The following is a 14,224-nucleotide window of genomic DNA, read 5'->3' on the forward strand; positions in this document are numbered from 1 at the left end:
TCAATTCCGGAGTCGAATTTAGCTCTGGAATCAGAATCAGTTCTGGCATTGAAATCAGAACTTTTAGAAGTGCAATCCATTGCCCGGAATCTCGATGAGAATAGACCGTTAACAAATACATTTGGATCCTTTGCGGGTATCGATACAATCGTAGCTGCATACGACCCAAGTACCTATTATCATGAAGATGTCGAGGTCTCAACCTATAAATCTAATGAAGAACAATAAGCAAACGAAGGCGAAGTATCAATGTGACAAACGTAAAGTACCTTCTGGCCAGAGGCTCAATCCCGAAAGTGTATTAGTTGACGGCGACAATATCCAGGTGGTAAAGGAGTTTGGGTATCTTTGGACGGTCGTTACTTCAGAACGTCACTCCGAATCAGCAGTGAAATCCGAAGATGGATTGTGCAGTGGAATCGTACAAACTATGGACTTCACCATCTGTTAAGATTCAAACGACATCGAGACCGCAAGAAAATCTAGATATATCGCTCATTGATTCACCCGCGTGATCCTCTATGGACAGCGGAGGATGCAAACGCTCTGGGCATATTTGAGCGACGCATCCTCCGGACCTCCTCCGACGGATCTTTGGCGGTGTGTTCGAGTATGGAGCGTGGAGGAGAAGGATGAACCACTGGCTTGCTGAGCTGTACGGCAAACCGAGCATCCTGACGGTGGCAACGGCTGGCAGGATACGTTGGCTAGGGCATGCCATGAGGGTGCCGGACTCATGCCCCACCAAAAAGGTGTTCGACAGTGATCCCCAGTTCGGAATAAAGCGCAGGGGAGCATAGCGAACTCGATGGCTGGATTAGGTGAAGGGAGACCTGTCAGAGATCAGGTATCTACATGGATGGCAGGCTGCACCCAGCGACCGAGCATCCTCAAGAATGATTGTTGGAGGGGCCATGTCACACCGACGTGCTCTACCGTGAGCTGACCAACAATAGAGAGAAAAAGAGAGAGAGAGATAGGAGGCACAGTTTACTCGAACCTAGCTATCTTCAATAATAATTTTTGAAGATAATTCTTCCAAATGTTAAGAAATACTATAGACAGCCGATAACGAATTGTAGACAAAAACCTACATGTTATGTTCTTTGCACTGTACACGTAAATCTCAGGACTGGCGTGTCAAAAAAGGTACAACCGACTTTGGTTTAAAAAAAAACGACATATGACTCATGTTTTAATGGACTATGTTTTGTCCGAAAATTCTTTACGATTCGTAAACTATAGGTTATTTTTTTCACCTTAAAAGTATAAGTTCTGGATGCATAGGAACAATTAAGAAAAAAAAAGAAAACTAATCACACTTACATTTCTAGACTGGATCAATACAGTTCGATGCACCTGATTTCTTTCATACGATGATCGTTCTCTTCGCTTTTTCATTGACTTCGTGTTGTTTGTTTAAATTCACTATATTTTCTCTTATTTTTCGCGGTGTGTGTTGTTTGTTTTCTTTTTTTAATGTGTTTTGTATGTAGGTATGTTATGTCTTACATGTTTGCGATGTTCGCTTAGTTCTTACCTCTGTTTGCACTACTGTTTCACACTTTACAATCGATTTTGCATTAAAATATGGGATTACAACATAAGAGTGACTGAGGCGATGAAGAAAAAACGGACGTTTAACGTAGATATATGTATCTAGATTACATTTTGCGTTTGCTGCTATTTTGTTTTGATCTGCCGTGTTTTCCTTGTTTACATCTCTCACTGAATAATTCCTATTTTTATGCTGAATATGTATATTGTTTTTGTCGAATTTCGTTTTAACTACCCCTTCAAATCCCGAAAACATTATGTTGTGGATAGACGTTAATAGTCTAAAACATAAAACATTACAACAACAAAAAGTTTTTCAGCTTTCTTAACCAAACAAGGCTTTTGTGGTGGATGCTGTTGGTTTGTTGCTCTACAACTTTTGCTACTCAAAGCAACTCAAACGCGCTATATCATCAGTTAACATATGCGTTAGTGAATTAACTTTTGCTAGAATTATTTCCTTTTCCTGTAAGGGGTAATTTAGCTCCTGTTGTTAATTATCCTCAACACAGCAATTATGAAATGCGCACACGACGACAGGCACACACAGCTGACGACTAACCTTACAAACACACACACACACACACACACACACACACACACACGCACGGGATTTCACTACACTAGATGTACGGTTTCGAAAACAGTTCTTTATGCCGTTGTTGCGTACAATTGTTGTGTTGTCTTGTATCGTTTAATAACTTATACTACCCACTTAATACGATTCTTTTTGTGTACGCACTCGCCCACATCCCCAACTGGTGTGAAACGCTGTGGAGGTGTAGGAAAGTCTATACTTAAAACGTGTATTAACTAATATATATTCCGATGGCTATAGCATTGTTCTTCCCTAAAATCGCATTTTGTCAAACGATTTTTTTAGCAATTCGCCTTGATCCACATTACGCTAATTCGACAGACTACGCGCATGCCTGTTTTTGTTCTTTTGTTCTAATAATTAACAAGTTGTTTAGCTTAACCTACGCACACCAGTACGCACAACATCTATACAAGGAACGGAAGAGTTTATAGTGTATGTAAGGTTTCCTTTCCAGCAAAGAAAACGCTACATTTGGTCGTGGGAGAAGGTTCGCCGCCTACAGTTCGTATTACCAAGAGCGATCGGATCGCACTCTTTATCCGACTAAATGTATGTACAAAAAGGCTTACTAGGGTGAAAAAGAAACCTAAACAACCGTAATGTTCATTGCGATCGTCATCGTCTAATGTTTGTGTTGCTGTAACTACTGATGTGCTTTTAAAAAACGACTTTTTACATTTTCTCGAATGCCCTCGGTTTAATTGTATGAAAGAGAAAGAGAGCTAGAAACAAAGAACATAAGATGAAGAAAAGGAAAAGCGAACATGATCAATTTGTCTGTTTTTGTTCCGTCCGATCAGTTTCTACTTTTGTTTACACACAAAAAATAAAGAAATGAAAATTGTACAACCACAGTAAAAGAATACATAATTTTTGTTCTTTCACGCATGTGATTGGTAATCGTGCTGAGGGGTGAACCCGTACAGAAAGATCACAACAAGGATCAGAACCCAGATACAGATCGTGTAGCAATGATATACATTTTCAAATATAAATAGATCCTATAGTCAAATTTTGATTATTATTCAACTCCTAACAAATTTGTTGCCTTTTATATCTTTTTTATCTCTTTCTCTTTCTTTCTCACTAATCTCGTTACGCTTTGCTCGGGGGTTTGATTATTGTGTTATTTTAAATTCTCCATTAGCTTAGATCGATAAACTTCTATTTTCCTATATTCTGTTTGCATGCAGACAAACGATGATTAACCGTTTCCACACATTTTTTTGGTGGAAGTTACGCTGACGAATAAGGCGTACAGTACAGGGGCTGGGGGTGGCGAGTGGCTGCACTTTTACTGTATTAAACGAAATGGTTACCATTTTGTTTTCATCTGCTTGTGTTATAATAGAATATTCTTCAATATTTACTTATTCGAACTATCGACTGGTATTATTTGTGAGTGTTACGGTTACTGATGAAATATGTTTTACCATTAATTGATATTTCTGTTTAAAAAGTGAAGGAAACTCATCGAGGGAATGTGGTAATGTATCTTCTTGGTAGTAAGGGAACTAGTTAATTCATATTTATGTAGCAGAACTTAAGCAGAATCGCGGCTAAGTAGCTTCGACAAGTTGAGGCTAAAGTTAAATGCTGTCTGATATTTTCACCCTTGAAACCTTTACACTCGACCAATTCTGAGAATATTCAATGTGTGTGTTCATTTAAGACCATAACAACGAAAAAAACCAAAAGTATACTTCACAAACTGCGCATAACTGAGTACATAATTTACGTTATTAAAAACAACCTAATTCATACAAAACCCAGCCGTTTGCAGTTTATAACATTCTGAGACACCACACACCAAAATAGGATAATAGCCGCTAGAGAAATACAATCTTTTCCTTTAGCAGCGACATACATTTATCACACAATCACTGCATCATCGTCTAAGACGAGGCATAAACATGACGTTTGCACAATGTGAACGAATCTACAACTATACACAGGTTTTGTAGTTTTATGAGACAATTCAACCTTATTCCAACTCAGTTCTGGTCGGAAAGACAATACAAAAAAAAACACGTAAAGAAAAATACTTCAACTTATTGACGGTTGTTTTCCCTTATTCTTTACTGGGACGAATAAACATATTGTATAAGCAACGAAACAATCTTGCAACAGTTGCATAACAATGATACAAAACTAGGGACAACAAGGGTCTGGACTGATTACAAAACGAAAAAAAGGAAAAGAAAATAAGAGAGAGGTCTAAAACATAAAATACTAAATTGAAGTAAATGTTCGCAAATTCAACCATTCACAAACAATTAGCGGTGGACCCTTGCAAGATGTGATCGGTGTAACTTTTTGCTTAGTTTTTAATGGATTATTCAAGTAACAACACTACCGTTCTTATTCCACTCTGTGCAAAAGGTTAGAAGAAGTAAAATAATCTGCCAAAATCCCCCAAAATAGAAAACATCAATACAGATGCGCAAAGCATTTTAGGTTGCACAAACTCGTTCTACCCTTCGTACATCGTTCTTAGAACGGATGATAATGTCAACTGAAGTAAACCTTTTACTTTGTATGCAGGACGAGAAGGGGGACATCGTTTTTTAGTTTGTTTTCATTCGCTGCCATTCATCTCTGTCCCCACTGGTGCCGTTTTTCCCAAAAGTTCACCCGCAGCCGGTGGTTGCGGATGTTATAGGAAGGGCGAGCGGTTCATGCTGTTCATCGCGTCGTACGGCTTGTGCATACCGATCGCGGGATGATGGTAACCGGGCTGTCCGTACGCACCAGGCGGAGCGGCACCCGGCGCGCCCAGAAGCCCCTGGTTGATCATCATCTGTGCCCGAAGCTCCTCCTGTCGCAGGTACTGTTGGTGTAGTGGATCAAACTGGTTCATGAACTGGTACGGGCGTGTGCCGTGATGCGAAGCCAGGAACTGATGGTACGGCGAGGCAGCGGTCGGTGGCGGTGGGCCGTGTACGGAGGCAACGGCAGCGGCAGCGGCGGCCGCCGCTACCGACCCGGGCGGGGTAGCCTGGGAGCCGATCGGGTTGCCAAGCTTGTCGGCCTCGGTACCGGTGCTACCCGAGCCCGTCGCCGATGTGCCCCGATGGCTGGGCGGGAGGTAGTACGGATTTTGGGAGTTGCGGTACGACTCCTCCAGGTACGTGGTGGCAGACGTGTCACCGTAAAGGCCACCCGGTGGCAGACCGAGCCCAGCCGGCCCGGGGCCAAAATTGAACGCGCTGCCGGGAACGATGTTGGCCGTTTTCAGCGAAATGGCGGACGTTTCCGCGCTGCTTGCCGGATTCCCAACCGCACCGGGCGCAGCGGAAGCCGAACCCATTCCGGGTGGACCACCGCCAGCACCACCCGCACCACCACTGGCGGAGGAGGTAGAGTTGGATGGTTTTAGCCCAGGGTAGGCGGGGAATCCTTGATGTGGGCCGAGTGCCTGCTGCTGATGGGCGGCATGCATTGCGTGCTGATGTAGCGTTTGCTGCTGCTGTTGGGCTGCTGCCGCTGCCGCTGCTGCTGCTGCAGCTGCTGCTGACGCCGCCGCCGCCGCTGCCTGTTCCTGCGCTAGCTGGTCCTTCTTTTTCCGCGAGCGTTTGGGTTTAGCCGGTGGCGGCGCAGGTTCACTGCTGACCGACGCATTACCGGCACCGCCGCCCGAAGCCGACGGTACGTTGGCATTGTGGGACATCTTTTGCGGCTGGATGTTGGTTGCATTCATCATGTCGGTCCGCTGCTGATGCTGCTGCGGATGGTGATAGTTGGGCGATGGCACGTAGGAGCCAACGTTCGGCTGCTCCCGGTTGGCGTTGTACGCTGCCATCGTGGTGGCCGCCATGGTGTTGTTGAACATCTGCTGCAGGGCCGACGTGGTGGCAGCGGAGGAGGACGCGACCGGCGGCTGGGATAGATTTTTGCCAAACATGTGCGCGGCCGACGGCATACCTTTGTCGTAGAAGCCGCCAGCCGTGGTCGCAGATGGCGCACCGGGACCACCGAGCAGTCGGTCCGGGTCCGGGTTGTAGAGGGAGGACAGGGAGGTGAGATTGCGTATTGCCGGGTCCATCAGCGATGCCGATGCGGCCGTGGCTGGAGTACCCGGTACACCGTATGATTTGTAGCCGCCACCCGCGCTGCTGAGATCCGTCGACGCGGTGCCGCTGCCGCTTGGTTGCGATGATGGCCCAGAGGAAGCGGATGTTGCACCGTGCTGTTGCTGCTGCTGCTGTTGCAAATGTTGCGGACTGCGCTGATCGTAGCGGGGCAGATGCAGCTGGTCCGCTGGGTGTTGATTGGCCTGTTTCCCGCCCGCCGGCTGCATGATGTAGCCGGTTGGTGCGGTGGACACGCTAGCCGTCGCCGAACCTGCTCCACCACCGCTCATATCGTGCGCCTTGTTCATGTTGGTCGCCTGTGACAACGAGCGGTGATGATCGTAGCCGCCGGTGCTGTTGGCCCCAACGTTGCCAGCGGGTGCCGGCTGATGGATGCCCGGAGCACCGAACCCGCGCGGGAAATTCATCGTCGCCGCACGATTAAACATATCGAACGCCTTCGATTTGCTGATGGAAATATCCATCGGGTTTCCGTAACTCATGCCCATATGATGATCGAAAGATTGGTGTTGCTGTTGTTGTTGTTGCTGCTGCTGCTGCAAATGTTTGTTGTCCTTCGTACCATCTGCTTTCTCCTTGCCCAAACCGCTCGAAGATTCCATGTTCATTGGAACGTCCTGCGCCGGTTTGCTGCTATTGGTATCAGGTTCGCTATAGCCTAGGTTGATCATTTCAGGTACTTTCGAAGTGTTGGTGATTGAGGCCGTGCTAGGGCTGTTCTTGTTGCTGATGCCGCTTAAACTCGGATGCTGTTGATGATGCGGCGCCGAATGCTGCTGTTGGTGTTGCTGATGATGAAGATGCTGCTGCTGTTGCTGCTGGGAATGATGTTGCGGCGCCTGATGGTGATCAATGTTGGATGATGTCGCGGTCGTTCCCGATCCGCCCACCGTTGCTGCTGCTGCTGCTGAAGCTGATGACGATGTGTTGGATGCCGACGCCGAATTGAGATCGTACGGCCGACCGTACGTGGAAGTGTAGGGGTTGTTGTTGGATCCCATTAGCAGATTGCCAAGATGGCTTTGCTGCTGCTGCTGTGTCGTCGCTAGATGGTGCCCGTGTGGCGTTTGCTGATGATTTGGTTGGTGTTGCTGTTGATGACTTTGCTGGTGTTGCTGCTGTTGTTGGTGGTGTTGCAGTAGATGCTGTTGCTGCTGCTGCTGCTGCTGCTGCTGCTGCTGCTGCTGCTGCTGCTGTTGCTGCTGCTGCTGCTGCTGCTGCTGGTGCTGCTGGTGGTGCTGCTGGTGTTGGTGCTGCTGGTGCTGCGTGTGGGCGGGCGATGGATGCGTGTGCACGTTGCTAAGATGTCCCTGCTGAGATGGTGGCATATGAGCCGGTGCTGGGGGCAACGAGGACGACATGCTGCCCGCCCCGCCGGCCGTATCGCCCGGATGGTTCAGGTACGGGTTGTACTGATTGTGGTGCGCCGTCCAGGGCGATTGGTGCGAGTTCAGCTGCATCGGTGTGGACGCGATCGTCGTTCCCGGCGTGCTTGAGGGGGCAGAACTGTTGTTGCCCGTGCCCGTACTGCCGCCCGATCCGGTCAGGTTTTGTGCCTGATGCACACCGATCGTCGCGGCCGTCGTCGCTTGCGAATGGGCGGGAGATTCGGGTGGAAGTATTACGCCAGCGGCAGCGGCGGCCTGTTGCGGCGTGATGATCGGGGGAGCGAGCTTAATCGCATTGTTGGCGTTGCTGTTGCTGGTGTTGCCGGCAGCGGACGGAGCAGCCGGCTGCTGGGGTTTCGGGGACATCGGCTGGAACGGCGACAGCTGGCCACCTTGGGAGGAGTAGGGCGAGTTGGGATCCTGCTGTGAGTAGGGGGAGCTTTGGTTTGACTGTGAGAACGGTGAGTTGGGGCTTTGGTGCAGCGGCGTATTTGGTTTCGACTGCAGCTTAGGTTGACCACCACTGGCAGCAACGCCGCCCACCGCTGTACCGGTCGATGGCGACGTTGAGGCCGTTGACGGGGCCTGATTGGTGTGGTAGGGCGACTGCCCCTGGCCCGGGTTGTACGGCGAGTGGCCACTGATGCTGGAGGGTGTGGTCTGTCCGGTAGCCGGACTGTGCGGTACCGCCGGCGGATTGTACGGCGACAGCGGACCCACCGACGAGGCGGGCGACGCAATCGACGACGGTTGATGCCCGTACGGGGAGGAGGAGGACGCTTGCGGGTAGCAGGAAGGCGAGTTTGGCTGCTGCTGGTACGGTGATGACGCCGGGTTGTGATATGGAGAGTTGGGATTTGTACTGGGGCTCATCGACGAGTTGTAGTCCGACTCCTGCGAGGCTGGCTGTTTGTACTGGTCGTAGAAATCGACCGGTGATTTAAGCTCTTTGCCGTAGCCTTTGAAACTGTCGGCCACACTGCTTGCCGTAGCTGCTGCCGCTGCCGTACTGGGCTGGTTAACGTTTGTACCGGTAGACCCGATACCGGTAGGTGTAGTCCCATACGCAGAATAGCTGCCGTACACCGAGGAACCTCCGCCGGGGGCAATATTGTTCCCGGCGGTAGTTGTAGTACCACCGGTACCGGTCGCGTTCGCAGCGTTGGACGTGTACAGATGCTGCGAGTACTGCGGATACGGCGAGGGTAGATCCCGCGGACTGCAACTCTTTTCCGGGCTGCTCTTCTGCGTGGTGTCCTGATAGAACCCGACCTTTATCGCACCGTTCAGTGGATGGTACGGGCTCTTCTGCGTATCGTCCAGCTTGGGCGACGTCATGATCGGTGACGCCCCGATCGGGCTCGGGTACGGGGCGGGATACGCTCCGAGCCGTTCGTCGATACCGATGCGGGGACTGTCCGGATCTTGGCTGTACGAGGACCGCTCGCTAACCGTGCTGCCGGTGCTGGCCTTTCGCTGCCGCGGTACGGTTGGCAACGTGGGATAGCTGGGACTTTCCAGACTGCCGGGAATGGTCGGCAGACTGCCAATGCCGCTGGACGATTCGTTCGACGAAGGGTGGGTGGAGGTGTTCTCGTTCGGCTTGCTCTTATCGCTGGCCGGCGAAGCTTTGCCGGGTTCATCGGTGTCGTCCGATTTCTTCGGCTTTTTCGGCGCACCGAACGCCTTGATCCATGCGTTCAGGTTGGGCGTTGCGGCCGGTTTATCCTTGCCTTTGAGTGCGTCCTTTCCAATCGTTTCCTCCCCTTTGCCCGGCTTTCCATCCTCCAGCGAGAACAACTTGTCCGCTGCCGACGAAACGGTGCTGCTTTTGGGCTCTCCGGCCACCGCCAGATCGCTGGCCGGTTCCGTTTTCTCACCCGCGGCCGTGGTGTTGCTAGGTTCATCCTTTTTCGAGAGCAATCCTCCCTCGCGGCTACCGGCGGGAGAGCTTCCACCGGTGATCGCTAGTGCTGCGGTTTTCAACGCACTTATTAAGGGCTTTACAGCACCGATCGCTGCGGTACCGATCAACAGTTCGTCCTCCTCAGCGTCCTCGTCCTTCTTCAGCAACGAGGAGCTACGCTTGGGATCGTCCTCGTCGTCGGCAAAGTTGTGCTGCTGCACGATACCGAACCCTTCCGTATTAAGCACGGTACCGAGGCTTAGCTTCGGTTTTGACTCGTCCGTCTTCACGATCAGCGAGTTCTTCACCTCCTTCACCTTGTTCAGGGCACCGCTGCCGGTCGCACCGCTGCCTCCCGCGCCAGCACCACCACCCGCGCCGAGCGGGAATAATTCGTCCGGCTTGTTGAGATTCTGGATCGTCCCGATGAGGTTGCCCTTCGCCTTGCCCGGCTGCAACCGGTCGATCGTGGTACGGTGATGGTGCAAATCGCGCTTTCGCCCACCCGCACCCAGCTGGCAGAGCTTTTCCTTCAGCGACTTTCGCTTCGGTTCTTTGGGTTCCTTTTCTGCGAGTGCGGCGGTATGATCGGCGGAGGGCCCAGCAGTGTGTGACTCGTCGGTCCAGCGGGTTTGCTGCCCGTTGCGGCAGCGGTGCTGTTGGTAGAATCTTTTAGTGCACCGGCCGAATCGGAACCCAGCGGTTCACCTTTGGAGGCGTCTTTCGCGTGTGAGGCGGATGGCGTCGTGCTGCCGCTCGCTTGTTTGCCGGTGCCCGCTGCAGGGCCGCTGGGCTCTTTTGAACTGGCTGCCGACCTAGGGGAGAATGCTTTCGGCGGTGTGGCGATGGTCGCCAGACCGGGACTTGCTCCACGTAGCGGGCTAGCGGCCGCTTCGTTCGCCGCCGGCAGCTGCGACAGGGGAATCGGTTTGCGGAAGTCGGCCGGTTCGATCTTTACCGGCACCGTGTCGAAATCGTCCATGATGTAGCGCGACGGCGAGTTGCTGGCTGAGCTGTACTCGGGAAACCGCGGCGTGTTTTCCAACCATTTGTTAATATCCTTCAGTGTCTGCTCGGTTTCCAGCTCTAGCTCCTCCATGTTTGCACCAGCCGCACTACCACCACCACCGCCCGCTGCTGTAGCGGGTGTTTTGGACAATTTTCCCGTTGGTGGCGGTATGGTTTTGGAATTCGCTTTAAGATGTTTTTGAGCGGTTGAACCGGTCGGACCGGTCGCAGTTGCTGTTGCCGACGTTGACTTTTTAGCCGCCTTGGAAGAGCCACCGCTGGCAGCATGGGCTGACTTCGCGTGGTTCTTGTGCAGCTTTGTGTCGGGGCCATCGTCAACGAAGTCGTACTCGTTGCTTCGGTCCACCTTCTTCGTGCTGTCAGCGGAAGCAGCACCTGGGCGGGGGTGTTTTTTTATCGCCCGGTTTCGCGTTGGAAGACTCGCCACTATTTGCCGTCGATTTATCGCGATTTTTCTTCCCCTTCGAGCCACCACCACTGGTGGTGCTTTTGCTGGATGATTTACTTTCACTGGAAGGCTTGCTGCCGTCTTCTGGGTCGCACACTTGCTGGTGCTTTTTCTGCTGCTGTTTGGCACCAGCGCTTGATGGTGAGGCACTTGCATTGACACTGCTGTCTTCTTCCACCGCGTGCTTTTGGCCACGGTTGCCACCTCCTCCTCCTTTGGTCGACGATTTACCCTTCTTTCCCGAGCTACCTGCTTCCTTTCCCTTCGCTTTCGCCTGCTTGGCTTTTGCTTTGCTTTCGGCCGCTGCTGCAGCCGCCGCGGCTGCCCTATTCCGGCGTTCTTTGATGAGATCAAACTTATCCTTGATATCGGGAGTGATCGATCGGTTCGGTGGAAGCGTGGAATCGTGCGCTTGCTTCGGATGGTCGTCTTCCTCCTCGCCACTGTCGCGTGCCGACCGACCGTCAGAACAGTACGAACGGGCCGGGCTGGGCGAACGTGACATCGATCGCGTTGCAGCGGCAAGGCGCGAGTCCCTGGACTGCTTTTGCATCGGCTTTGAGGCACTTTTCGACGCATCTCCGAGGTATTCAACTCTTCCCTCTCCTCCATCCGCACCTTCTTCATCCTCACCACCGCTCGACGTTGCTTCGCGATCGCCCCCGTGCGCACGATCATCGCTGGAGGATTTGGACTTTTTCTTGCCCTTGCCAGCCTTATCGCGCTTGTGCGATTTTTTGTCCATCTTTTTATCCTTCCCCTTCTGCTTGCTCTTGCTTCCGCCGCTCTTTTTAGTGCGATGATGCTCGCCCCCAGCACCGCCAGCTTTCCCCACATTCTTCTTGCTGGTTTTGTTCTTTTTGTTTTTTGATTTGTCGGACGACTTTTTCGCCGCCGGCTCCCGCTCGCTATCACCACCATCCTCTTCCTCTTCGATGCTGGTGTCGTGAGGCTTCACACGCATATTGTCAATGTCCTCAAAGTCGCTCATATCGCTTGCTTCATCGTTCCGCTCCCCGTTCGTATCCATCGGGGCCGGTTCGTGTCGTGCATTGTGGTCCGCTTCTTCCTCACACTTGGACCCTTCGTCGACACGCTCGACGGGGGAGCTTTTCTGTTTGCCACCCGCTTTCTTTTGCCGGCCCTTGCCACCACCCTTGCTGGCAGACGCCAGGGCGCCGGATTTTTTTCGTCTTTTGTCCAGCTTCGCAACCGAAATACCCGCTCCGGCCTTGGCCGCGCCACTTCCCTTCTTATGCTGTTTCCCATCGGCTTCCGACCCACTCTTATCCTTCCCTTTTTTGGACCCCGTTTTTTCCACCACACCCCCCACCGGCATCCGACGACACGTTATCTTTTTCTTGGGGCTCAACGACCCATTCGGTGACTGTTTGGAGGAGGGATCCTCCTGCGATGGGCTGGGCGTTCGCGACATTGAACGTTGCCGTACCGGCGAAAACGATTCACACTTTGCATCCTTCCCTTGCCACCTTGGGCGGTTTGTTCATCTTCTTTTCCTCCTTCTTCACTTTAGAACTGTTTTTCTTTTTCTCTTTCTCCTGCAGCGCTTTCACCGCCGCCTCTTCTTGCTCTCGTACACTGGAAAATCTCCTCCTCCTCCTCCTCCTTCAGATCATCCATTTTACCACCCGCCAACTGCATACCACTACCATCTCCTGCCTGTAACGGTGTCGTTGCAGGTTCGTCCTCTCCCACATCACCATGGTGATCCTTTTTGTACCGTTTTCGTTCGGGTTCGCACCAATCGGGCTCTTCTTCGCTTTTGAGATTCACCCTATCTTCGTCCCGCTGCAGCCCATCCTCCCCATCACTATGGTCACTTGTTTCGGTTTTTAGTTTCTTGCTTTTCACTTTACCACCTTTCTCCTTCTCCTTGCGCTTGCGTTTTACAGTTTTGTTGTTCACTCGCGATGCACTTTTGTCCTTTTCCGGCGGTTCCGGGTCTGGTTCCGGTTCCGAGTCCATCTCCGGCTGCTGTTTGTTTGCTTTGCTTTTTCGTACCGGCTCCACCAGCCGCCGGCGCGAACGGTTCCTTCTTTTCGCCCATCACATTTTTGCCACCTTTCTTGTCGCCCCCGGCACTCGTACCACTTTTCACCGACTTTGCTTTCGATTCTTTGCACGGTTTGTCCTTCCCTTGGAGGGACGGCGAATCACCACCACCATCACTGTTATCTTTGGAGTTTGCATTGGAGCTGCTGCTGCTTGACTTTGCACTTATGTTATTATTGCCATTACACCGGAGCCGCCGCCTTTCTTCGACCTGTCCTTGTTGCCGGCCTCTCCCTTGCCGGCGTCCTTCGGCGTGCCTTTGCTGTGCGGCTGTCCAGGCCGTTCATTGCATCGGAGGAGGTTGATTTGTTGCTGTCCTTTGAGGACGGTTTTTCCTTGAACGCAGCATTCGCGCGACTCACATCCGGATACTCGTGGCTCATCAGTTCCTCGTCTGATGAGTTCTCGTCAAAGTATTTCTTCCTGGCACGTTCAAACGCAATCTGAAGGTTGTTGACCATTTCCGTATATTCTGTTGAAATGAGCAAAGGAACAGATATACAATTAGATAAATGATACTGGGGCCATCTTCACAAACGCATACATTATATAGTCGAATATACAGTGCTGCAAAATGTCATGAGCATCACGAGTTTTTCACCAGGTACAATTAATACACAATTAACATATCCGAGGTAGCTTGATGCTCATTGCTGATACTTTCGGCGCACTTTCATTGGCGTCATGACATGCTGAACACGACATGCGAGTACTTGAGTCGAACGCTAAACTCTGCCTGACAAGCTGAGCTTAATGCCGTTACAAGCATAATTATGATTTTTTCTGGCTGTAAACAGTGCTGCCAAATACCACTGTTTCAGTCACCAACACTCATGACTGAAACAAAGCTCAAATCAGCTCACGTACACAACTGATATGATCAGAGATGAGACTCGAACAGGTGGTGGATCAATCATATACTTGGGGACATTTAGCTGAGCACCCAACTCTTGGCCTCTCACTTGGTCATGATATTTTCGGTCGGTGATAATCACGACATTCTTGGAATAGACTTGGCGTGTGGTCCCAAGCAACAAAATAAGCATGTTTTCTCGCTCTGTCTGCTTTGATCGTCTGTCGGGTCTAACAGAGCGAGAAAATAGACTCTTTATGTTTTTGGAACCACAC

At 51.1% G+C, this 14,224-nt stretch overlaps 2 protein-coding genes across 2 annotated transcripts; both read right to left on the bottom strand.

Moving 5' to 3' along the window:
- Nucleotides 1-3,752: 3,752 nt before the first annotated feature.
- On the bottom strand, nucleotides 3,753-12,458 carry LOC121601604 (mucin-19-like). Its single transcript, XM_041930432.1, is given in 4 exon segments — nucleotides 3,753-7,409; nucleotides 7,449-10,114; nucleotides 10,117-11,187; nucleotides 11,255-12,458. Coding segments are annotated over 4 exon segments (7,536 nt in total). The 3' UTR covers nucleotides 3,753-4,814.
- A 95-nt stretch (nucleotides 12,459-12,553) lies between these two features.
- Nucleotides 12,554-13,039, bottom strand: LOC121601605 (conglutin alpha 2-like). The gene has a single exon (XM_041930433.1). The coding sequence runs from the start codon at nucleotides 13,007-13,009 to the stop codon at nucleotides 12,554-12,556; it is 456 nt and encodes a 151-aa protein (XP_041786367.1). The 5' UTR covers nucleotides 13,010-13,039.
- Between the last annotated feature and the right edge of the window lie 1,185 nt (nucleotides 13,040-14,224).

The sequence above is a fragment of the Anopheles merus genome, unplaced genomic scaffold, assembly GCF_017562075.2.
Source record: "Anopheles merus strain MAF unplaced genomic scaffold, AmerM5.1 LNR4000122, whole genome shotgun sequence".
Taxonomy (NCBI): Eukaryota; Metazoa; Arthropoda; class Insecta; order Diptera; family Culicidae; genus Anopheles; species Anopheles merus.

Coding starts and splice junctions, on each gene's coding strand:
- LOC121601605 (XM_041930433.1), bottom strand. CDS start 13,009: ATGGACTCGGAACCGGAACCAGACCCGGAACCGCCGGAAAAGGACAAA.